At 40.0% G+C, this 25,412-nt stretch overlaps 1 protein-coding gene across 2 annotated transcripts; it reads right to left on the reverse strand.

The window, feature by feature from the left end:
- Positions 1–354: 354 nt before the first annotated feature.
- Positions 355–22,929, reverse strand: entpd1 (ectonucleoside triphosphate diphosphohydrolase 1). 2 transcript variants are annotated; one of them, XM_026178409.2, is made up of 10 exons: positions 22,629–22,929; positions 11,758–11,885; positions 11,251–11,368; positions 7,815–7,965; positions 7,321–7,480; positions 6,998–7,201; positions 6,577–6,834; positions 4,688–4,801; positions 4,412–4,549; positions 355–1,856 (listed from the first exon to the last, which is right to left on the reverse strand). In XM_026178409.2, exons 1-10 carry the CDS (start codon positions 22,642–22,644, stop codon positions 1,647–1,649), a joined length of 1,497 nt encoding a protein of 498 aa, XP_026034194.1. In that variant the 5' UTR covers positions 22,645–22,929; the 3' UTR covers positions 355–1,646. The 2 variants fall into 2 exon arrangements, with proteins under 2 accessions (XP_026034194.1, XP_026034195.1); XM_026178410.2 differs by lacking the exon at positions 22,629–22,929 and adding an exon at positions 12,928–13,208.
- Positions 22,930–25,412: the final 2,483 nt, after the last annotated feature.

Here is a 25,412-nt window from a genome sequence, read left to right on the forward strand (position 1 = left end):
AAGACACTTACATGCAGACTGACGTGGGTACAAGCACACTTTCAGGTGTCACACATTCAAACTCAGACATGCACACACACACACACACACACACACACACACACACACACACACACACACACACACACACACACACACACACACACACACACACACACACACTCTTATACAGGAAATGTCCTTCAAGCAGGGATGCACAACTTACTCCTTTGTGGGAGACACTGTTATCCTTCAATCCGTATGACCTTTAACCTCCCCACTACCTAGTAAAACAGTCAACACAAACACAAACATTTGCAAATGTCCTCTATCTCATTTGCCACTCACACATACTCACAGTGCAGTGCAAAAGTCTTAAGCCACCCTTCATGTCTTTATTTCTTGCTTGGAAAATGGGGGATGGGGTAGTGATTTAATAAAACATACAAATATACATGGAAACACAATAAAACACAAGCAAAAAAACGGTTTTTACAAATGCAACAAATCAGAAGGTTGAACTACTTTTATTCTTTAACCCAGCCTTTTCTCTCTTGGGCAAGATTTCTTGTAATTTTTGAGTAGAAAGTAGTTGTCAAAACTTCTTGAAGGACATTCAAAGCTCTTCTTTGGCTGTTGGCTGCCTTTTGTCCTGTTCTCTTACAAGATGATCTCACACTGCTTCAGTAATGTTGAAATCTGGGCTCTGGGGAGGTGAATCCATGACTGATAGTGTTCCATTGTGTATTTTTCCATCTAGGTATGCTTTTACTGTAAGCAGTATGTTTTGGATCATTATCACGCTAAAAGTTTGTTCCAGACGATGTTGCATGGTGGATAAAATTCTGACAGAATCAGAGCCAGATGCATTTCTCCAATTATCTGTCAAGTCTTTGCTGGATTCTTTCCTATTGCTTAAGGAAATCACTTAAAGATACCTTTCATCTCCTGTAGATAGTTTTTCAGGCCTGCCAGTTCTTCCTTGTCCAGTTTCCTCAATTTATTTAAGGACACATTGCACATGATGCTGAGATATTAAGTTTAAAAAATAATAGCTCTTTGTTGGTGAAAAATACATTTTGTGTCTGTTAAACTGTGTTATCGTTGGCATTTTTCACGAATTCAATGAAAGAAATGTGAACACATGATACATTTTTGCAACAGCTGTTAATAACAGAGTGCTTAAAGATACTATTTAAAATGAGTTCATTGCTAAGTTGTCTGTTTTGTGCTGACAGAACACTAGTTCATCCCTTGAGCTAGGTGTCTTCTTTTATACTTGAATGACTCATAGGTCAGCGTTAAGTGGCTTAAGAAAAAAAAATCCTCTTAAATGGCGAGGTACAAAGACTGAACTGAAAATAAGCGAAAAAGCAGCCAATGTCTAAAGAAGAATTGTGAAAGACCTTCAGGAAGTCTAGAGAACTATTGCTCAAGAGAGGTTAAAAATAATAGTTTGTGTAGGTTCTCAGTCATCAAGGTTATGGTTGTCTATGGAACTTGGAAAGACAAGAGCCTGGACTCCTTTAAGTTTCTTGAAGACGGTTCACCTCTCGCTGCTTAGACTACAAGTACATGTGGCTCCTTGAAAGGAAAATATAAATAGATGAGGAGTGACTCGAGATTTTTGCACATAACTGTACATGCATACATACGCTTCAGAGTGTTTATACAATTTGTGTTTTCTTGGAGCAACGGGGCCAGAATATGCGGAGGGCGAGAAGTAAGAGGAGGCCAATGAGTAGTATTGTCATGATGGTTACTATGGAGACGTAGCCAGCGTGGGGGAGAGGGGGTGAGTCAGGAGCCTCAGCTGGGATCATGTTGGTGAGATTCAACATGTAACCCAGAGTCCAGCCTGCATCACTGCCTTTTATCTGGAAACAAAGAAGAAGGGAAGCGATCGCCATAAACATAAACTGTTGACAAATTCAAATAAAAAGCGTTTAAATTCAGTTGTCTTAAAAAGCCTTGCTACTACTAGAAGATCTTCAGTATGCCAAAGCACTGATTAATGTGCCAGTCCAAACTCTCCTTTAAGTGTTCAACCCACACAAGTAGGGATCAAGAGTTCAGGTTTTTCCTTTAATTTGTCACCAGTCAGTATAGTGAGGTTAACCTGATGTAGCGGCTTATAGTGAAATGCCTTCCTTAGGGTATTATGGGTAATTTCACTCGCACAGCATATGCTTGCTAATTGTAAAAAAAGAAATTCAAAAAGTAAACATTGAAATTCTTACACGAGATGTTAATTAGAACTGTGACTGCACAGTCTGAAACAGCTGCTGGTCTACCCTTCGCTAACTGGGTCCCCCATCTAGCTACAGTATCATCCAGTACCTGTAATAGGCCCCACATTGAGGGGTTCAAAGAACACCAGCAGTTCCAATCAGCATTATTGTGAATCAACGTTTGATGTTAATCCTTTGTTTTTCAAGTACTCAGCTGTGTTATTTATTCATTTTTTAAATAAATGATTATGATATTTGATTACACAGAATCCAATTTGTGTGCATGTCTGTGTATAATTATAGCAGAGTAATAATTGTCAGAGTTTACAACAAGGAAGCAGACTGGCTGCTTTCTTGTTTTTTTGTTTTTTGCCACCTAGTCTTTCTGGAGTAATACGAAGTAACACCCAAACTAATCCTGTTGTATTGCATGTAGGTTGAACTGGTTTGAGTTTTTCTTGTTATGGTGTGATTTATGTCCCTTTTATCACTGCATTTTAAGTCACTAGAACAGAGCAATGAATTCCTTATCTGCTCACTGCTTTTTTCTAATCAAGGCTTCTTGGAAAGAGTTAAACATTCTTGTGTGTAATATAATTTAACTTTTAAAGGGGCAATTGTGGTTTAAGAGTTGGGAGTTAGTCTTGTAATCGGAAGGTTGCTGGTTCGAGCCCTGGCTCGGACAGTCTCGGTCGTTGTGTCCTTGGGCAAGACATTTCACCCGTTGCCTACTGGTGGTGGTCAGAGGGCCCGGTGGCGCCAGTGTCCGGCAGCCTTGCCTCTGTCAGTGCGCCCCACCCATTCACATACACAATGGTGTGTGTGAATGGGTGGATGACTGAATGTGTAAAGCGCCTTAGGGACTAGTAAAGCACTATACAAATACAGGCCATTTACCATTTTACTCAGAGGATGTAACCACTGATAATGTTAAAATCTTACCAACTTGGCTGTGAGAGAAGGAGGGTGAGTGGCTTACATCTAGATCTACACCCATTAGCAACATACCTGACTAAATAAATCATGATTTCATTTATTTATGGAAAAAAAGCCATCTAAACCTATCCTTGCAAACCCCCCAAAAAAGTAATTGCCCCTTAAACCTGCTGTAAGAACTGGTTTTGCTGCCCTTTGCAGCAAAAACTGTAATCAAGCATTTCCTAACTGTGACAAATATGCAAAAAAACAAAAACAAGAAGTTGTTGTTTACTGCCTGCTTTTTCACAGCACTGCGCGGTAGAAGAAGTAGGTGTGAATTAATGCAAAGTTTAGTCCTCTAGATTGTATACTATATTACAGCATCTTTTAACATGGCGTGAAATCCTGATCCCTGATCCTGATCATTGTTTGTATGGCTTTCTTGATGACAGCATGTGTGTGTGTGCAGCTGGCTGAGGAGGTGGTTGCTGAATATTCCTCTGAAGTGTAAAATCTTTGCCGTGTTTCATATGAAAAAGGAATTGCAATCTATTTTCTGGCTGCTTGATTAGGTTACGTGCAATATTCTGCGTAGTCTATTTCCCTTGTGTGTTCTGTGAGGAGATAACCGAGAGTCTCGTTTTAATCTGAAACCTAAACTGAAGGCTGACTTTGCACTTTACCTCAGATGAGAAGAGCTTTGCTGCTGTATAATTCACGGGCTGTTGCTACCTACTTTTTGAATCACTTTTAAGGTGGTGGTAGAGAGTGGTTCTGTTGTTTTGAGGGGTTTTATGTCCTCTGTGCTTTGCTTTTTACTTTCTTGTTTGAACAGCAGAGCTTTTTGTTTCTGCAAACTGCAAGCATATTAGATGTAGCTGGAATAGATTAGTGTTGTCTGATAAGGGTGCTATGAAATTCTTAAATAACTCAGAGCTTAGTTAGCTCTTTGCATAAAACTTGTGCCCGGTATTTATACCAATGCTTGTTAAAGCTGGCCTCCTAAAGGACAGCTGAATGCCCAAACTGGCAGAGAGGATTACAGTTAGTCCAAGTTAAATGTAATCCTAAATTTTTAAACCACCTTTTACACAGTTGAGGTTTTTCCACACCTGTCACTTTCCAACAGAGACTTAAATGTGTCCAGAAAGATGGATGTTACAGTAGGTATTTGTTTATATATGCACTCACACACACAAGTACAAGGTCAGGTCAGTATGACCTATCAGGTGTGGATGTCTCTCTTTAAGAGACAGGAAAAAGCTGGACAGTGATCTACTGACCTTCTTGATGAATTTTATGTTTGAGTAAGTCACTGCAGTGAAATCATATCCTTCTGTCAACAGGGTGAGGATGTAGGTGCCCGAGAAGCAGTATTCAGCCAGATACTTTACGTTTACTGTAGGATGCTGAATCTTTATCTGTGCAGGAAGTTCAAACGCAAGGATGCAATCAGTGTACATTACAGGCAGGCTGAAGGACATAGATAAGACACAGAAGGGGGTGACTATGACAGAACATTTTTTATGTATATAACCAATGTATACATTTTCTCTGACCTTATCCCAAGAGGTAGCACAGTACTGGCTTAGCTTTTCCTTCACAGTTTCAAGGGGCATGGATGTATCCGTCAAATTGAGGAAGTTCATCACAAAGTAGTAAGCAGAGAACGCCTAAAATGAAAGATGAAAAGAGAAAGCGATGAGACAGGAGGAAATCAGGATATCTCTAGAAAGTGAAGTAATCAATTTATAAATACTACGGAAATTTATCGGACATTTATTGAAATCATTATATCATAATCATAACAATTGCCACTTAAACCACTAAAACGTTTTCCCCCTAAATATTTTAGAATAAGGTATCGGCTAAGTACCCCCTTCATTACAACTGCAAGGGGATGATTTTTTTTTTAAATAAATTAAAATTTTGTTGTTTTGATTGTTGGGGGTGTGGCTTATTACTGAGAGGTGGATCCTAACACCGGTGGCAGTAGCCAATAGCTGTGTGCCAGGTTTCAACATGGCAGGTTTACCACATGTACTGCACTGTCTGGGCATCTTAACCATGTTGCTGGGGTCTGTTGCAGTTATACTATAAGAAATATGGCTAGCTGTGTGATTAAGGTGGCAACAACCGTCAAATTAGTCTTTGCTAATTAAAAGAAATAGTCTGTGGTAGATACAATATTCAGTAGTATTGCAATGATTTCGTTTATTTTTTCGGGGGGTTTTTAGAAGGGAAACATGCACGTTTTCTATTCTATCACTACAACCTAAGTATACTGTCTCTTCAGACTGATTATTGTATCAGTTAATGTTACAAAGGTTTATTTTCTTATTCAGATCAGGAAGATGAGGAAACACAAGCGCTTTTTGCTGAGGCGTTCCACAATTAATGTCAGTCATGTTAAAAACAGAAGTAACTCAATAAACTGGTACTTCGAGGATTGCAGAATTGATTATACTGTATGTTCTGTAACCCCTGTGCACGCCCAAACGGCACGAGTGCTCTGTGCTTCCCACAGATAGATTCTGACTCAATAATTCCAGTTGATCCTCTACTTTGTGATACAGGGAGTGCACACTTCTCACAGAATCGGAATCAGATGGGGTTGCTCAAGGGGTGGGGTAGAAAACAGCATAAAGAGGGAACTTCGAATCAGCATCTGTTGGGTGTATTCAGGTCATAATTTTTCTGATTAATTTTCATTCAGGCTTTATAACATTACTGAAATATTTCCATTTGTTTTCTTACTGGTCTTCTGTTTTGTTTTCTATAAAATTTGCACACACAGTGAATAAAAGCAAATTAGGAAGCCATGTACAGTTATAGATAGTCCACATGATATAACTGCATTATTTTTGTATGAAATTTCTTCCATATTGGATGCAAAATGAGTGCCCAAAATGTGTGCACTTGTGTGCATACATGTGGCTGTTCACGAACAAGTCTCATGCTATGGATGAACTCCAACCCCATGATCATAGCCTGCATCTGCTGATAGTAGTCTGTTTTGTTGTGCAGCCTTGTAATCTGCGAGTTGTGGTTAGAGTGGTTAGAGCTCACAGGGGATCTTCAGAGCAGACATGAGCAGTATAAAAGATGGACATAACTTCTCGGACCGAAAAATTAAGCAAATGAAAAAGTGCCCTAAAGCTCTATTCTGTCTGAAGGCAATAGACTTTAGGCACCGTAGGATTCTTTCTGTCTTGACTTAAATAAATACTCTCTTGATGAGTTTATGTCCTCAGTCGCTCCTTTTGGGTCAATAAAAGTGAGGATAGTCGGGCAGTAAATTAAACTTGAATGGGGTCATTCTCACAGATGTGGCAAAAAATGAATGAATAAATGCATGAATGCTAAATGCTAAAATGAGTCACCAGATATACTTGGATGACTGTTTATAAACCAGGTTAAATCTACACATGGAGAAACACTCACTTACCCCGAATGGCCCCTGCAAAAGAGGCTGGAAGACCCCATTGAAAGAGCATCGGCTGTATTTGCAGGAAGTAAAGTTAAATACACTTTTGACAACTTCTTGGCATTCTTGGAAGTTTCCTTTCCCAATGTGATCAAATTTTTCTGGAACTTCCTGAGGTTTCCTGCCTGACACACAGGGGCTGTCATAAAGGACGGAGTAGTTCTTTGTCTCATTGTAGCCTGAGTGGAAACAAGGATCCAATACTGTTGTTGCACCTGACTAGGAGAGAGAGTGAGATAGTGAGGTGCAACAGATGGAGAACAATGAAGCCTAAGTACTTTTGCACATTTAAGAACATTATGGCTCTCTCAGATAAGATCCCATATTTGATTAGTTTGAACAGTTCATTCACAAAACACAGGAACCAAGGTCAGAAGTTTACCTGAGTGTGATTTGCCACCACCATTTTTAACGCTTGGTCTTTTCCGTAGCACAGGAAGCTGTGAGTATACAGGTTATAATCATTTCCATAGAGTCGGAAGTTGACAGAGTTGATGGGTGACTCTGAGCCGTCAAAATCATCGGATATAAAGCTAATTTGAGTAGACGCCCCGCCAAGGTCAAGAGCGCCTGTTGTTTTCAAGCCCTGCAGAAGAGGTAAAATAACACTCGGTCAGTGCAGAACCAGGAGTACTGGCACACACAAAGTACGTCTCAGTGTGGACAAATGTGCACGGACCTGTATGTTGATGTGCACAAACTGACCTGTTTGAGACGATCATCCAAGTAGTTGACTGTGACCCACCCGAAGGCACCCTCTTCCTGCCCACTGAGGATTCTTGCTCCCTGATAGGAGAAGGGGGAGCTCCGCAAGGCGTTCTCCACAGCCTGAAATACGTTCTTTGATGCTGAGCTATTCACAATACTGCAGGCACACATGGCACAAATGTATGTGTGAGTCACGTCCACAAGTCAGATCAATACAGCAGCCCATAAATAATATATACATTGTATTGTGCATAATGGCTTTGACAGTAACCTATTCACTGTCCTGGCAGTTCTTGTGGAGATAAATGTGCAAATACGAACGGTTACAAAAAAATAGCAATATTTGCACTGCCAATGCAAACACAGTTTCAGCTTTTAGACAGGAGATAAGCTAAACAGTGTCAGCATGAAAAGCTGTTCACTGTGGGTGTTTTTAAAAAACATTCTTTTCTAGGTTTTATCATGAAAATGTCTAAGCTTGTGCAACATACTCCAGCAGCCTCATTCCTGCTGTGGCTCCCAGATAGAGTGGGGTCTCGTGAGCTCTTTCTTTGGGGACAGTCTCCTCAGCCTCCCCCATGCACTCTTTCAGAGACTCTCCTGCTTTCCATGGTTCAGACGCATAGCTGGAAATACCTTTACCTGTTAAAACAAAAAGTCAGGAGGGTTACTGGGCAGAAATTTAGTAACAATAAAGCACAGTGACAGCCTTGTCTTTACAGCGACCCTTCTTAAAAATTCACTCATCTGTAAAATTTCAGGAACTGTTCTGTATTTCAGAAGGGACGGGCCAGGTAAAGATGTTATTGAGGTTAAATTAACTTATAGAATAAATTGCCTAATACTAGGCAAAGATGCAGCCAGGAGTGCCTTACTAGTTTCAGTTCAAAATATAACACAGTTATGGGTATTTACATGTATATCATGTATGTAATTAATAGCGTTATTGGTAATAAATGACTTTTTTGTAAATGACAACAGTTTAATTAAATTATATATACCATGCTTAAATTTTTAATTATTCTGTGTTTATTTGGTACGATACAGTATCTATATTTGACTTAAAGTCGGGAAGCTGTAGGGAAACACCCAGTTTGGCTGTCTCTAAATGCACTTTTAAGGCTTACCAATAAACATACAATAGCTCCTTTGTTTAGTCCACATAAAAACAAAAATGCCATTCTGCAGTTTTGCAGGTGCCAGACATGCCTTTTTTGCCTGTGCATTGAATTCCTACAGTCTTGTCATCACCATGAGATTGTGTTGGTAATAAGCTATTGTTTTTCATTTGTCTGTCATTGCTTTTACAAAATAATCACGTCTAGATTCTCTGGAACCAAAACAAAAACACAGATAAAGATTTTTCAGAAAACAGAGAGTACAGTTACTAATCGGATGTGAAGGGATTTGGAATACATGTGTAATTGTTTTTATTCTGTTAAAATGATTAATTGGCTTACTGAATACATAGCTACCACAATATTATCAACATACAACAAAACATTAAGCCAAAAACACATCTAGCTCTGTGTATAGTAGTATATTCTTTTGCTCTAGCATAACTTGCTATTTTAAGCTTTCACAAAACAGGCATAGCATTAGTTCAGACAGGCACCAAAGTTAAGTTCAACTGATCTTCATGCCAACCCACTTCAACTAATACCCTCCTACACAGCTACAGTGGCTTGCAAAAGTATTCGGCCCCCTTGAACTTTCCCACATTTTGTCACATTACAGCAACAACCATGAATCAATTTTATTGGAATTCCACGTGAAAGACCAATACAAAGTGGTGTAAACGTGAGAAGTGGAACGAAAATCATACATGATTCCAAACATTGTTTACAAATAAATAACTGCAAAGTGGGGTGTGCATAATTATTCAGCCCCCTTTGGTCTGAGTGCAGTCAGTTGCCCATAAACATTGCCTGATGAGCGCTAATGACTAAATAGAGTGCACCTGTGTGTAATCTAATGTCAGTACAAATACAGCAGCTCTGTGATGGCCTCAGAGGTTGTCTAAGAGAATATTGGGAGCAACAACACCATGAAGTCCAAAAGAACACACCAGACAGGTCAGGGATAAAGTTATTGAGAAATTTAAAGCAGGCTTAGGCTACAAAAAGATTTCCCAAGCCTTGAACATCCCACGGGGCACTGTTCAAGCAATCATTCAGAAATGGAAGGAGTATGGGATAACTGTAAACCTACCAAGACAAGGCTGTCCACCTAAAGGCTCAACAAGGGGAGCGCTGATCGGAAATGCAGCCAAGAGGCCCATGGTGACTCTGGACGAGCTGCAGAGATCTACAGCTCAGGTGGGGGAATCTGTCCATAGGACAACTATTAGTCGTGCACTGCACAAAGTTGGCCTTTACGGAAGAGTGGCCAGAAGAAAGCCATTGTTAACAGAAAATCACAAGAAGTCCTGTTTGCAGTTTGCCACAAGCCATGTGGGGGACACAGCAAACATGTGGAAGAAGGTGGTCTTGTCAGATGAGACCAAAATGGAACTTTTTGGCCAAAATGCAAAACGGTATGTGTGGCAGGAAACTAACACTGCACGTCACTCTGGACACACCATCCCCACTGTCAAATATGGTGGTGGCAGCATCATGCTCTGGGGGTGCTTCTCTTCAGCAGGGACAGGGAAGCTGGTCAGAGTTGATGGGAAGATGGATGGAGCCAAATACAGGGCAATCTTTGAAGAAAACCTCTTGGAGTCTGCAAAAGACTTGAGACTGGGGCGGAGGTTCACCTTCCAGCAGGACAACGACCCTAAACATAAAGCCAGGGCAACAATGGAATGATTTAAAACAAAACATATCCATGTGTTAGAACGGCCCAGTCAAAGTCCAGATCTAAATCCAATCGAGAATCTTTGGCAAGATCTGAAAACTGCTGTTCACAAACGCTGTCCATCTAATCTGACTGAGCTGGAGCTGTTTTGCAAAGAAGAATGGGCAAGGATTTCAGTCTCTAGATGTGCAAAGCTGGTAGAGACAAACCCTAAAAGACAGGCAGCTGTAATTGCAGCAAAAGGTGGTTTTACAAAGTATTGACTCAGGGGGCTGAATAATTACGCACACCCCACTTTGCAGTTATTTATTTGTGACAAAATGTGGGAAAGTTCAAGGGGGCCGAATACTTTTGCAAGCCACTGTATGTGACAAATCATAAATCATAAACGGTGTGCCATTCAGGTTGCTTAATCTGCCTACAATTGGTGTGTATCTCCAAGCCACTTTGCAACCCACCTACACTCCAGCTTCTCATTTTCAGGCAGTGTCTGAATTGATTAGTGTGTTATCTGTTGTCATTTTTTTTTTCTATAGTGGTCCTGGGAAGTTGAACAAAATCCATTTAAGATAAGATAAGATAGAACTTTATTAATCCCTCGGGTGGGTTCCTCTGGGAAATTCGATTATATAGACTTAACACAACATTTGAAACAATGGCTGACTCGGTAAGGTGTTCCCCAGTGCCATTTGTCATTTAATATGAAATTTAATGTGGAGGCTTTTTAACGAACCATCAGATGTGTACCCAATAATGCTAATGAATAATTAGTAAGTGGCTATGCTAATCCACCAAGTCTCTAGATGTAAATTTTGATCAGTCTTTGGCTTCAGATGCCCTGCAGTTCGCTTTAAAAGAGCATAAGATTTCAAACTGAATGAAGAGAAAATGAATCACCTTGGACTTAAGGAAAATAGTACAATACAATTATACTTAATTGTAGCTTTTTAGAAGGAATCATTGTTAAACAGGAATGTATCATTTATGACCAAATTTAAACACGCACATACACAAACACTAATAGCTATATCAGTAAATATGCAGATTCATATGCAATTTCCTACATATTAATGCATATATGTAAGTTTGCACTGTCATATGAGAGTATTTGTGCAACATATACTGTACCTTTGACTTTGCAGGAGTGTGTCTGTTCAACTCTGCCAGTGTTGTTATCCTTCTCTGCTGGCCACTGATAAATATAAAGAGCTGTGTGGGAAGATCCAGCATCCAGCACAATCCCATACTGGAGGAGGAGCAGAAAAATAACAAATTCTAGTTAATTAGTTACATGCAAACATTTAACATCAGGGTAATGATTGTATAAACTACATGTTGCCAAAACTGTGGCACCAATCCATGTGAATTAGGAGTACAGTACTTTATAAAAACTAGACCATGCTTTCAGCTGTGAGACTCAAACCTGGATCTGCAACTGTAACTAAAGAGATGATTTAATGTTATTGTTGATATCCGCTGGCCATATTCGGTGGTGGATTTGTAAAGCCGGTTGTACAAGCTGAGGTCATATACTGACAAGATGCCTTATTTGGTTTGTGGACTTTGGCTTGAGATTCCTGTGTAACACATTTGACTCCCACACAGGGAACAGGTCACAACATTTGAGTACTTTACCTTGTACTTTTGGGGGACAGGTTTGTTCTGCAAAACCGCCACCGTCACCAGGGCAACAATCGCTATGACACCAATCACAATGATGATGATGGTCACAGGCGTAGGCCAGGGGTTCTTCTCTTTCATCTCTGAGAGCGTGGGTGGAGAGACAGACAGAGACAGGAAGGAGAGGAGAGGCGAGAGGGTAAAAAGGGGAAGATGGAGACACACTGTTAAGTAGGTATGTGTTTAGCCACTCTTGGTTCCAGATGTGGCATATGTCACAGAATGTGTGTGCTTGGATGTTGGAGAGAAACTGTGTTGGAAAGAGCGTTTAATTGTTTTGTTGTGTTTTGTAACCAAGGGCTTTCTGATTTGGGGTGTGTAAATTGTTGCCAGACTGTTCATTGATTTTAGGGGGAGTTGTTATTTCAGCCACAGCACATTAGAGAGGGTATCTCACTGGTGTATTTAACATGGGCTGAAAGATCAGATATCCACTATGAAAAGCACTTAAAGAGAACTATTATTGTGGAAATACTTGAACTGTTTATACAACACAGGAGGACAATTGGATATAATCAAAAAGACAACTCTACCAAAGAAAGGCTGACCTATTAATTCAATAGCTATACTCCCACAAGAGTGTATGAAAACAGTGATTAAAGATTTCAACATGTGCTAGTTATTATTTTGATATCAAATATTACTTTTTGGGTTCTCATTCCTCTTGAAGTACTCTGAAGTATAGAGCTATCACAATTGCTCTAATGGGATAAAGTCAAGATGCTATAGCAGATAATATGCACTTTTAAGTGCACAGTTTCAAAAACAGACAAAAAAAAGGGTATAAAAGGCTGTCTGTAGTCACAAAGCTACTGTGATGGAAAATCGATGAATAAGATACCAGTATGAAAGCAAGCCCACATATACAAGCACACGCATGGTTGTTTGATTATTGCCAGGGCAAACGAACTGACAGATACTGTCGAGGCGCGCACAACAGCTGGCAAAGCAGAAACTGACCTACCGGCAGAGTACAGGACAAAACAGTTTTTCTGCCTACTTCACTAACAGTACCTGCAGCACCGATAGTTAAGCTCACCTCAGTCTACTGTGAGAAAACGCACTGAAAGACTGAAAGTTAAAGCACATTAAACCCAGAGGCGCACAGCGAGCGAGAGCACTTACCTCTGTTGTGTACTTCAGACGGGGAAGGGATAGAGACAGATAGTGAAAGGGAGAAAAAAGAGAGGGGGAGGGTATGTGAGAGAGGGAGAGAGGGTGGAAGTTGAAGGAAAAGAAAATATGGGCTGGACAGGGAGAGGAGAGAAGTGACAGAGGAAGGTAGCCTGGTGATAAGATGAGGAGAGGTTTTTCCGTCGTGGCCGGACACGGATTAGAACAGAGCTGTATGTGTGTGCGTGTGTGTGTGTTTGCGTTGTAGCAGCTTTAAAGCACTCAGTTTCCTCCCCAAGCTGGGACAGCAGAGCTGGTCGCTATGGAGATGCAACTAAAGCGTGTTTGTGCGTATGTCGGCGCGTTCCCGTGTGTGCATGTGAATCCCTTAAAAGGGACTCTCTCTCTGGGAGCTAATGAGAGTCACTCTGCCCAGCACTACTCTTTCTACCCTCTGTTCATTCTGTGGGATGTGTATGAGGGAGGAGGGAAGTGGGGACTCCCTTGTTCGACTGTTTCTTATTATTGGAGACTGTGATGTCATCTCAGTGACGGATCGGAATTCCCTTCTTTTCTGTAAGGCTGTGTGTGTGTGTGTGTGTGTGTGTGTGTGTGTGTGTGTGTGTGTGTGTGTGTGTGTGTGTGTGTGTGTGTGTGTGTGTCTACGTGTGGGGTGTGTGTAGAAGAATGGAGGTTGTTGAAAAGTTTGTGTGTGTGTGTGTGTGTGTGTGTGTGTGTGTGTGTGTGTGTGTGTGTGTGTGTGTGTGTGTGTGTGTGTGTGCCCCTGAACATGACCTGCCTGCAGATTTGTTGATCCATTCACAGATGGTTTCTGTCATTTGTTTTCCTCTCTTGCAACACACATGCACATACATAATCAAACATACACTAGAGAATGATTGCCAACCTTCCTAACTTCAGAGAGCTGTATAATTCAAGCCTTCCCACAATAATACATTACGTACACACTCCTGTAATAAATATCCTGCAATTGGTTCAACATCACTTCCAAGAAATGGCGTTTAAAAGCATTGCCTGTACACCCATTGAAGCAGACTATCCAATTCTAACATTTGACACAGGTGATTTTAAGAAATCCAACTTTTAGAGTTACTTAAATACTGTAACAGAGTATAAAAATACATTTGTCCTGTGGGTCTCCCAAATATGCTGGCTCCCTAAATCATCGCTTGATTGTCAAAACTTGAAGCATCCTTGCTCTGGAATAATGGTAACAATAAAACAAATTAAACGCCCACTAAATTAAAATAAGCAACTTAGATGCTTGAAAAATAAATGTCCAAATGGAGATATTTCAAAGCTTGCAAGTTCCTTGTATTTTCACTCTCAGCTCTGTACATAGTACAACCCAGCACATGACAGTAGCTGTAGACTTGTAAAAGTACATTATGTTAAAACAGTGATAACACATTACCACAACAGACTGACGAAAGGTCAGCTGGGATAGGCTCTAGGAGCCTGAATTTGGAGAAGTGGAAGTGTACAGATGAATGCATAAGTATTGTTTTAAAGCCTATTTCCTATAGCTTTTAATACAGCTTGATGGATATTTCCTCTCTAACAAAGGCTACATGGTAGGAGTCGGAAGAGCAAGAACTTTTTTAAGCCTGTACTTTTAAAAAAGTTCCACATAATTACACTATTTTAATATCCATCCATCCATCCATCGTCATCCGCTTTGTCCGGGGTCGGGTCGCGGGGGCAGCAGCCTAAGCAAAGAGGCCCAGACCTCCCTCTCCCCAGCCACCTCCTCCAGCTTGTCCGGGGGAATACCAAGGCGTTCCCAGGCCAGCCGAGAGATATAATCTCTCCAGCGTGTCCTGGGTCTGCCCCGGGGCCTCCTCCCGGTGGGACATGCTTGGAACACCTCACCCAGGAGGCGCCCAGGGGGCATCCTTGTCAGATGCCCGAACCACCTCAGCTGGCTCCTTTCGATGTGGATTTTAATATATACATCTCAATTTAGTTTTGAACTCTTGCTTTTAAGGAAGTTTGTGAGTTTGTGATTAACAAAGGGTAGATCTGAATCAGAAACTGAGGACACTGCTAGCTCATATGTTAGGGACTTGTCTATCAAAAGTCATCCCATAAAGCAAACCAAGCTTTATTGTCTGTTTGACACTAACGGGGGACCATGATTTACAAAATGTATAACATCCTGTAGTAAAGAAGAGTTATGGCTAGTGGTCGTAACCATAAACTAATAAGGAAAATGTTTACTGAGCCAATGAATCAAGTGAGAACTAGGGAATCAGACATTCCTTTGTATCCCGAGGAGTCTTCCTTGATCAGTGTGAGGATAATCCAGAAAAAAAACTTCAGAATATTCAGCATTCATTTTGAATTAGATGTAGGTGACTATTTTTAATATGAAACAATAAAATGTTTATTATCTGTTGCTACAAGGTCCCACCAACAACAGTGTTATAGTCAGTGTTGGGGAATAACGGCATATATACGTATTTAAAATACAAAATATGAGTAACTTTATTTCATTACAATTACCATTTAAATGATGTGATGAAGTTATAATTAGAATATAGTTATTTTGTTGAAATAAATGGATTACAAGGCAGTCATTTCCTGTTTCATATGTTAGGCTATCCCCTCCCTAATTTTGGTAATTAAATGCATTGCCAGAAACCCAAACAAAACACGCAATAAGAGGCTCTAATGTAAGCATTGGTGGCGTCAGTTACACAATGGACCCATTAGGATGCTCCTCTACAGTAAATATATTGTCTATTCAGGGAGATTTGGGCTTAACAGCCAATTGGTGGAGAAAAACAAGAATTTGCAGGATGTGATTGCTACATTCATGTAGTTGTAAAAAGCATGACAATATATTAAGTAATCCAAAGTATTCAGAATATGTTACTAACATTGAGTAACTTAACAGAATACATTACAAACTACATTTTGGGACATGTATTCTGTAATCTGTAGTAAAAGTAACTTTCCCAACACTGGTTATAGTGAAATAATAGCGACACAGCAATGTATACAGCGGTTCATAGCATTTTATGGGCAGCAAACCACATCTGGCCATTTGGTTTAAATAAACTACTTACATTTGAATCCTAAACATTATACAGTTTTGCCCATTTTGGTCACCAGACACTCTTTAATAAATTACCTATCAGAGAACAGCTTACTGTTTTTGTTTTTCGTGTGTGTGTGTTTTTTGTAGGACTGCTAAAATAGCCCCAGAATTTTTTTTCTTTTATTTACTTACGTGTGTGCAAGCATATGCACATGAAATTCAAGATGTTGACTGATGCAGAGCTGCAACAGACATCTGAACCTTTGGCAGCAAAGCTGCAAAAGCAACAACGATCTTTTTTTTTTATTTTTTTTTTTTTTTACCAAGCTTTACACAGGGATCGAGTAGTCAAGACCAGCTTTGGATTTCCCACAAAATCGCAAAAAACAGTGAGCCATGATCTTTTCAGGATTTTTATGAACAAGTGCTTGGTGGACTCTGCCGTGCTAATGTGCCTTGAGGGGTAAAAATAAAAAAGAATTTGACAACGTGCCACCATCAAGCGACCCTCAACAAGATGGATTGAAGACACTCCAAAGAATCTGGAGCTTTGGTTGAAAAACAAAGCAAACATTTCGACTTTTTCTTCTTGGCACTGGACAACAGCTGTGACATTTGTGAGTCAAGTTATTCAATCATTCCCAGGTATTGCACATGGGAAAATGAAAGAATTTGAGATTACAAAAGAATTGATAACAGTACGCTCAATGAAAGGGAACACACCAAGAAGTGATTTGCTCACAGAGGTAAATGCATGACTGACCCTCGAACTGAAATGGGTCAAAATGACAAGTGTTGCAACTGATGACCAAATCTGACATAGAAAAATTACGGACTTTTGAAGTAGGTGCGAGATAAAGTGCCTGAAATTAACCCAGAACTGAAATTGGAATTTTTGCATTTTATTTATGGGAAAATATCTAGTAACACAGCATAAGTCAGACGTAAGTACAAAAATAGCCTAGGTAGAGTTCTCCTTTAAAATTGTAAGTAAATGTATAGCATAACTGCTTAATGTCTTAGTTTAAAAATAAATAAAGTAACATATCTTTGTTCCTCTTTAGAGAACCTGCACTATATTCTCTCGTAATAAAACTGAAATTGAAAAAATATTTTCTACCTGGGATGTTGCCACCAGATGCTTTCCATTCACCATTGTGCTTCCTCTCATTTGGAGTTAGTGGGAACTCCAGCAGTTTTCAGTGGAATCATCAACTGCTAGTATCTCCGCCTTTGTAGCCTTGATGGCGCGTGTTTTGCCTTAAATCATGAAACAAATTTATTTCCACCTTTATCGGGGGTAGTTCATTTTGGTTTTCATTTTTCTGCGTATTTAAAGCAGTGTGCTTTGCCACGGGTTCCCAAAATTGCTCCATGACACGGTTCTCACTGTTGGACATGTTGGGCCTTGTCTTGTTTGTGTATGCTAGAAAGGATATGACACTTTTATATCATACGAAAGTTTTGACCTGTATTATTGTAGATGATATGGCAGAACCCTTCTTAAAATTTTCACACTGAAGAAGGAAAAAAAGACAGCATCGATACTGAAGTTTCCACATTAGTTAAGCTCATCAAAAGCTTATATAATGCCACTAACTCAGCATTCCTGTCTGAACTACATCATTTGAGGCTATTCACTTGCTTCAGAAGAAATATGGACTTAATCAAACTTTTTCTTGAGGGCATGCAGCTGCAGAGGTGCAAGAATGAAGCCACATGTTGATGTAGTAAACATTTTTAGAATTGGATCTTGTTCATCTCTAGTAAATATAGGGTCTCATCCTCCTTGCAGTGATGGGAAAAATTGGTGGTTGCCTGGGTATTTCTCTGAATTGTCTGGCATTTTGTAACCAGTAAGAGCTGACTGACTTCCCGACTGAGTGTGTAATGTCTTTTACCTCTGGGTAACCACTTTCGATCACAAGGCGATCGCACAGGTCAACTTGTAGCAAACCTCTGTCCAAGTAACAGTGGTCCAATTCAGACATACTGTTGACAGATTATTGAATGTATGCAAATAATAAGCAGACAGACTGACCCAGTTCCCATTTTCACAGCAACCACTTGAAAGGCAAATGGATCATAATTTCATTCCAAATGTCACAATAACTGTGCTTTTGCTGCAGTCTCCAACAACTGCTTTAACTATTCTGACTGTGACATAAATAAAAGAACAAAACTTGGCATCAGTGACTCACTCCGTTAATTACAAGAGACTCCTACTTATTATCGTACAATATCGAAGTCTAGAAGTGACGTGTAACCAAAGAGTTATAAAGGTGGCAGACAGAACTGAACCTTACCCTGTCTTAAAGTTACTGTCAAGTCTGAGTGTGCAGCAGCTTGGAGCAATTTGTCTCAAAGTCCTCCTTTCATTTGCTTTGAGATTAAAGTGGGGGAAGACTGCGACTTTATATGTAACCACGTAAGAATGATATAGCTGTCGGCTAAAAGGATACCGAAACATGCTGAGACAGAAAATGGGGGTTTACCTGAGCAGAAAATTTGGCAAATGACATCAGAGGAATTCTCTTGCAACATCAACAGGTTTTTACATACGGAATAAGGTTTGCTTTTCTGTGTTGTGAGGAACTTTAATGGCACTGTGCCTTCTCGAATCATTAGAAATATAAGCATAGTCTAATCCTTAGTCTAAAACCAAATATTATTTCCAAACATTCCTGTGAACAAACAAAACTCCCCTCATTACACACAACTGTCTGCCAGATACACACACACACACACAGTCTCCTGTTCCCAAGCATACAGATTTGGCAAGCATTTCCCACACGCCGCCAGTGTTTTCATTTCCGATCCCTTGTAAGCACAATTGTATTGCTGAGGTGGATTGTTCGAACCTCGAAGTCATGACAGAGTGGTGGGAAAAAGATGCCACAAGGGGCCACTGCAAAAGCATAGCATCTGCTATCATTTAGTTGATATGCAGAATTTATTTATTTTTTGTTAACATTAAAGCCTTTTTTTTTTTTTTTATCATGCCCTGAATTTGCTTGAACTTTCACCTTTCAGGATGCAGGCAGTTGAAAGAACAGGGTTTAAAATAACATTTACAGGAACCCCTGCTGCCTAAAGTATGCATGAGTGCTGTTCACATAGACAACATGTGGAGCTTTTATCTATAGAAACAATGTTCAGTAACTGAGGCACATAGAATAACATTAACAACACAAATCCATCCGTACACTCATCTTTCTGTCTCATAGTGATCACTCCCTGCACTTTATGTAGTCCTAAATGTACTTGTGTAAGACTTTAAGAATTTAAACATCATACAAAAAACAGATACAGATTTGACTTAAATTCACAAAAAAAGCAAAAAAACCCCCACTGAAATACCTCTTTACTGTCAGTATGTTAAAGAGCACTGAGGTTTGTTTGTTTTCTGAATGGCGTGACACAAAAAAAGTCTCCACCCCTGCTGATGGGAAAATTTGGACTCATGAAACGCCTGTCATAAAGATATGGAGAGGAAGAGAAAGAACGATAGAGGCACATGATTGAGGTTGTTTTGCATCAGCAGATGCTGAGAGGGCTGTTGCTTTACATTTAGTGATGAGTCAATGGGTGACACAGCTAGAGATTTGCTCATGTGGTTTTATAATGACGGGAAGACGAGACAACAACCTGCCTTCGAGGCAGGTCTTAAAATTGTTGTGCTGCTCTGGTGGTTTGGCTTTAATTACTCATAAACATATGTGGACACACGCAGACTGTCTGAACGTACATCTGTGTGTGTTGCATAAAGACAGACTCAGCAGAACATGCCTTAGAGCATAGTAATCTAAGTGTTTGTATCCTCTATTTAACAAAAAATAAATAAATAGATCTGTGGTGGGAAAGTCGTCCAGTTTAAAATGTCTGAAAATTTGAATTAGCATGATTGGTCAGTTTAAAAAGAACAGCCATAAAAGGAAGTCATCAAATGAGGAAGGTGTATATAAACACTAACTGTCAGATGGAATAATTCAAACTAAAGATTACTACAGGTTCATGATACTAGATATCTGCAGTGGAACAGCTGGAATGTTTTGTTTTCAGGTGTTGTGGAGGAAGCATTTAAAACCATTTAAACCAGTTCAGTACCAGTAAATTGTACCGAGCTGCTTGTAAGTGCAACCTGATCCTTGCAACCTGATGAAAACAATGTTTTTTAATATTAAACTTTTAGAATAATGGATTATGTTAATGTTGTACAGGAGCAAACAGAACTTGTATAGATTCTCAGTCGTCTAGGTTGGGGTAATGGAAAAAATTACGTTTTTGAAGATATTTCCGCTGTCATTTAAGAGGCTTCTTCACTTCTAAAAAACACAGTTTGGGTGGAGGTTGTCCTCTTTTTGCAGGTGGTAATGAGGTTGACACATTATTGATTGTTAATGAGAAAAGGCATTAGTCATTACAGTCAGTGGAGGTTAAGGTTGAAACCACTGTGGGAATTTGCCCAGGCCTGTTATTTGGCCCAGTGAGATCTTGTCAACTACAAATTCATGTATTTGCACTCCCTGTTTGGTCATACACCACTACTGTATTTAATCAGTGGTAATTATTAAATCCAGGTTCTTTTTCCCATAGTTTGTTTTTGTCCTCGCTCTGTCTTCTTCTCTCTCCCCTCACTCCCAACCAGCTACAACAGATGGCTGCCTTCCCTGAGATTTCTTTCTTCCTTCCCACTGTCACCATGGGGTTCTCTCTGTTATTGCATGATCTTTACAAAATAAAGCACCTTGAGGCAACTGTTGTGAATTTGCACTATATAAATAAAATTAAATTGATTTCAATAGAGTGCCTCTCCTCCTCACGGACAGGCACATGGCGAAGAGTTTCTCACGCGCATCACAAGCAGCTACGCCAGGGGTGTCGAACTCCAGGCCTCGAGGGCCGGTGTCCTGCAGGTTTTAGATATCACCGTGGGTCAACACACCCGAATGAAATGATTAGTTCATTGCCAGGCTTCTGGAGAACTTCAAGACATGTTGAGGAGGTAATTTAGCCATTTAAATCAGCTGTGTTGGATCAAGGACACATCTAAAACCTGCAGGATACCGGCCCTCGAGGCCTGGAGTTCGACACCTGTGAGCTACGCCTTGCCAAACAACATCCTTGACTTATTCTATGAATTTTTGTTTCTACATGTTGTGTCCTCATTTGTTGTTTATGTTAAGAGGGAGGCAACATCGCCTGCTTGGCATATCTATAAATATATTTTAGACTTGTGAATTGTGAAACAGCTGCTTCCTGTAAAGGGGAACCTCTGGCAACATCATATGATGAGAAATGTGAGGAACCATCCCTGCTTGCCATGGGGAAGTGATCTGTCCTTAGTGCTTAGTCCAGTCTGACCTTGCAGGACAGACTGGTGCTGACCTCGAGCTCAACTGGACCAACATGAACTTAAGCAGTAAAAATAACTATTGCTGTTTCAGTCCAAAACAACCCAATGAGTAACCAGTAACACAATGGTGTTTTCATGATTGCTCTGTTGCTTTGTCTTTACACTTTAAGATAAGCTACGTGTCACCAAACATGCACATATGTGACATTTGTACACATTTGTGGTAATGACTACACATTCCTGATACACAAGCAGCCCGACACTAACCCTGGTACGCTGTAAGGACTTTGAAGAGACAAGTCGTCCAAATTAGGAATAAACTAATTTTCTTCCTTACATCTAGTAATATTAAGCTTTTCAGATTGTTTTTATTTTTAACTGCATATAAAAGTGACTCATTTGTAGTATTCAGAAACACTGACAGTGCATGAACCAATTTCCTGAGAATCTGAGGAAGGTGGAAGGCATTTGACACCAACACTGACTTAACTGGATTTTTCAAACATTTTAAAATTCAATTATTGCAATAGTAACTTGTTTTTTGTTTTTTTTTAAAGAGGACTAGGCTATCCCAAATACTAAAAATGAAAAACTCACCACCACAAATGTAGTTGTACTTCTTTAAATTTGCAGTGCTCACATCATTGAAAATGATCTCTAAATGACTAAAGAGGAGAATAGAAACCGGAAGATAAGCTGAAAAATGTTCTCTAATTCAGAGACAGCTTAAACTAAACTCATTGATTACTTTTGACTCAGCTGTACCCTTACCCTCCTTCACAGTGATAGAATAATCAGGCAGATATCAGTACAAATACCCATAATAGTTTAACAGTCAAACTGATTAGATATGATTAGCTGGATTCAGTTAATATGATAAAAAATAGGGCTAATAAAAAAGGACTTTGTCTGATAAACTGTGATTAACCTTTCTTAATCATGGGAGTAACTCTGTGTACGTGTGCCACTGTGTTTGTCATCAGCTACACATGGCCCATCAGTATCCCACTGACTCACATATGTTGAACGCACATGAGACATCTGGTTATGCCGTCTGTACGCACGGTCTAACACATGCTGTGGAAAAGTGATCGACCTGCCTCCATGCACTGCTACACAGCTGCTACATTTAGTAAGACAAGTCACACAGTTGGAAGACAACATGCACTCACTTGACGTTTAACGTCTATTGAAAAGACTGCTGCAACATCCTACTGCTGGATACACTGGCAAGGATTTCCTACTTTTGTGCGTGCATTTGTGTGTGTGTACCAGTCAAAGCAGTACACCTACCTCTTTGTGCAGACATGGGTTCTTTCTCAGCAGCCACACAATGCTCTTTCTATTCTTTGCCCCTCTCTTTCCTCTCTGTCTCCCCCTTCCTCTCACTCTTTCTCTCTAACCCTCTGTCTTCCACACACTGTTTCCCCCTCTCTCTCTCTCTCTCTCTCTCTCTCTCTCGCTCACTCGCTCTCTCTCTCTCTCTCTCTGTGGTAGCACAGCTCTCAGCTCAGTCTGTTTTCAGCACCTCCTTTCACATACACTCCCTTTATTAGGAGAAGCAGAGCTTCTCTCCTCCCTCTTAACCCACTCCCCTCCTTCACAGGCGCCTTCAGCTTGCCTTCTGTTTGTCCCCTTTCTTTTACTGTCTTCCTCTCCATCGATGTTATTGTCTTTGTCATTTTCCCTCAGTGTGTGTGTGTGTGTGTGTGGTTACTTATATTCTGCCTCTCTTTTTTAATCTCTTCCACTTCTCTAGCGCTCTTGCTCTCTTACCCTTGTGCCTTTTTAAAATCATTTTCCTTCTCCCTCTAATTCTTTGTCATTGTCTCTGTCTTGTAGAAGTGGGTCAAACATGAAAGCAATGTTAGATCTTGAGTTGGAACCAGAGCTGGAACCAAACCTGGAGGGATGTTCGAGAGAAGTGCGGAAAAGCAGGAAAAAAGTCAATTTCCTGCTTTAATCGTTGATACCAGCAACCCCCTCCCTTTTCTTTCCTTTTTCTTTTTTAAAGATGCAATCTTAACTTGGGACTTGGGGAAAAAAAAGCAAACCAAAAAAAAAAAGCATCTTAATACTTCTACTGAAATCTCAGATACAGACCCTTTTAAAGATAAAGCGGCTTGGTCATCCAGCACAGGATGATGATTAAACTCCCAGGGTCTTGACATGGACACCACTGCCTGCAAGCTGTGTTTGCTTTTTCCACACTTTTAACAAGGTTACAAAACAAACACTTGGGTGATTTTGTGTCCCAGCTATTTGCACACCAGGGTACACTTTAAGTGCAGCAGTTCAACACCACAGTGCTGCTGCTTGTGTGAGAAAAAAACCTGCTCCCATCAACAGAAAACGGAAAATGTATGAGTGTAATATGCATGCATACTAATGTATGCTTTGTGCAATCAGTACAAGTGGCAATGAGGAAATGGTTTGTTTTCTTTATGGTGGAACCGCAGACGTATTATTTTGCTTCGAGCTCTTCCAGTATTTTGTGCAGTGATCAAAGAAAAACATGCATTATTACAGCAATAGTAATTCTCACTTAATTGTATCCTAAATGACAAGCTGAACATTTCCTTCAAGATGGCGGTATGGTCCTATTGTTCAGCTTGAATTTGTGAACGCTCCATCAGTCTGTCACTAAATATGAAAATCATCATTAACAGTAAGTATCTATCTATCCAGTGATGTGCGCAGTGAGAGAGAGCAGGGGGTAACTGTTTGTACTTATGCTCCAAGTGCCTCAGCCCAAGACTAATGTCTATAAACAGATTCTGGATAAGAAAAAAAAACACGAAATCTTTAAGCAAAGGACAAGATTTTTGGTACTTTATGGTTTCCATTTGTAGTTTTTGTAGTTCCATTTGCCAGTTAAATTTGAACATGCTCTGATTGCATTCATGTAATCATTCAAGTTTATAGCAAAACAAGGACCGTGTTTGCCAGAATGCTATTTCAAATCTTTCAGCTAATATAGACCAGCAGATGAAACTGAGGCATTTACCATGTACCAGGACTGGGGATTTAGGAAGGTAACTTACGACTTCATCCTGCATTTTTTACAGCTGGTGGTTCAAAACTCACCAGGGTACCTTGCTATAGTAACTTATCTAAGCTCCTCCAGGGCATGTTGTGTTGGAGAATATGTGCACAAATGAATATGCTACTGAGCAGTTCTCCAAAAAAGAGAACCCCATGGTCTTCATGCATGGGTAACAGGACTGAACTTTTACCTATAAGAAATCCAGATTTTAAGAAGGACATAATTAAGTTAATTCCTAGCTTCTTTCATGTTGACTGCAAGCAATGGGATGCAACTGGGCAAATACATTTATATGCTGACCCTCTAAGAAAATAAGCTGTCTTAGCTAGCTTAGTTTTTAAGATCTGCAGCAAAAGGATCAGACCATCTTGTTTCTTAATGTTAGAGCTGTGATAGTGATTGATAGGTATATTAACTTGCACAGGCTGCATTTTTATTGGCTTTCCCTCCTGGTTTCAAGGCATTTATGTATATAAGGCTTTTACAGTCTTACTGCCTGGCACGATAAGCATTTTCCTATCACACACTGCTCCTTTGGCTGCAGTACTACTGTGACTTTGAGGATGTATTTAGGTTAGGGAAGAAACGATATTCTATGTGTGTTGAATTTGTGTCACAGGACCCAGATTCACTGACTGACTGATTGTGTACCCCACTTGTTTGTCCTCTGCTCAGTCCAGCTACATGTCTGTTTAGTGCAATTGTGTTGGACTGCTGATCTTTTTGGCGAGAATTCAAAAATTCTATAAGTTATTACAGTTCAAATACTACAATATTCCACATTTCATTAATGGCTGTATGTCAAATTATGGTTGAATTTCAACACCAGCCACCAGCTAGTTATCTTAACATAATGAAAAGTTATATTGAAAACATCGGCAAAACCACACCAGGTTTAAATTTGAGTAGCATAGCTTTGGCAGAGCTGCACTGTGTCCAGTCTTTATTTTGTTTAGATTCCTCCCAAAATGTTTTCTCTGACCACTTGCAGCTGTGCTCTGTAATGATTTGATTCCAACATGTACGTCAAG

Source organism: Astatotilapia calliptera, chromosome 8 (assembly GCF_964374335.1).
Source record: "Astatotilapia calliptera chromosome 8, fAstCal68.1, whole genome shotgun sequence".
NCBI classification, from domain to species: domain Eukaryota; kingdom Metazoa; phylum Chordata; class Actinopteri; order Cichliformes; family Cichlidae; genus Astatotilapia; species Astatotilapia calliptera.

Bases quoted from the DNA above. Each gene is read 5' to 3' on its own strand.
- entpd1 (XM_026178409.2), bottom strand. The intron at 11,369-11,757 runs GTAAAGTACTCA...CTCCTCCTCCAG, and splicing joins CTGTCCCCCAAAAGTACAAG to TATGGGATTGTGCTGGATGC. The intron at 6,835-6,997 runs GTAAACTTCTGA...TCTCTCTCCTAG, and splicing joins TGGTGGCAAATCACACTCAG to TCAGGTGCAACAACAGTATT.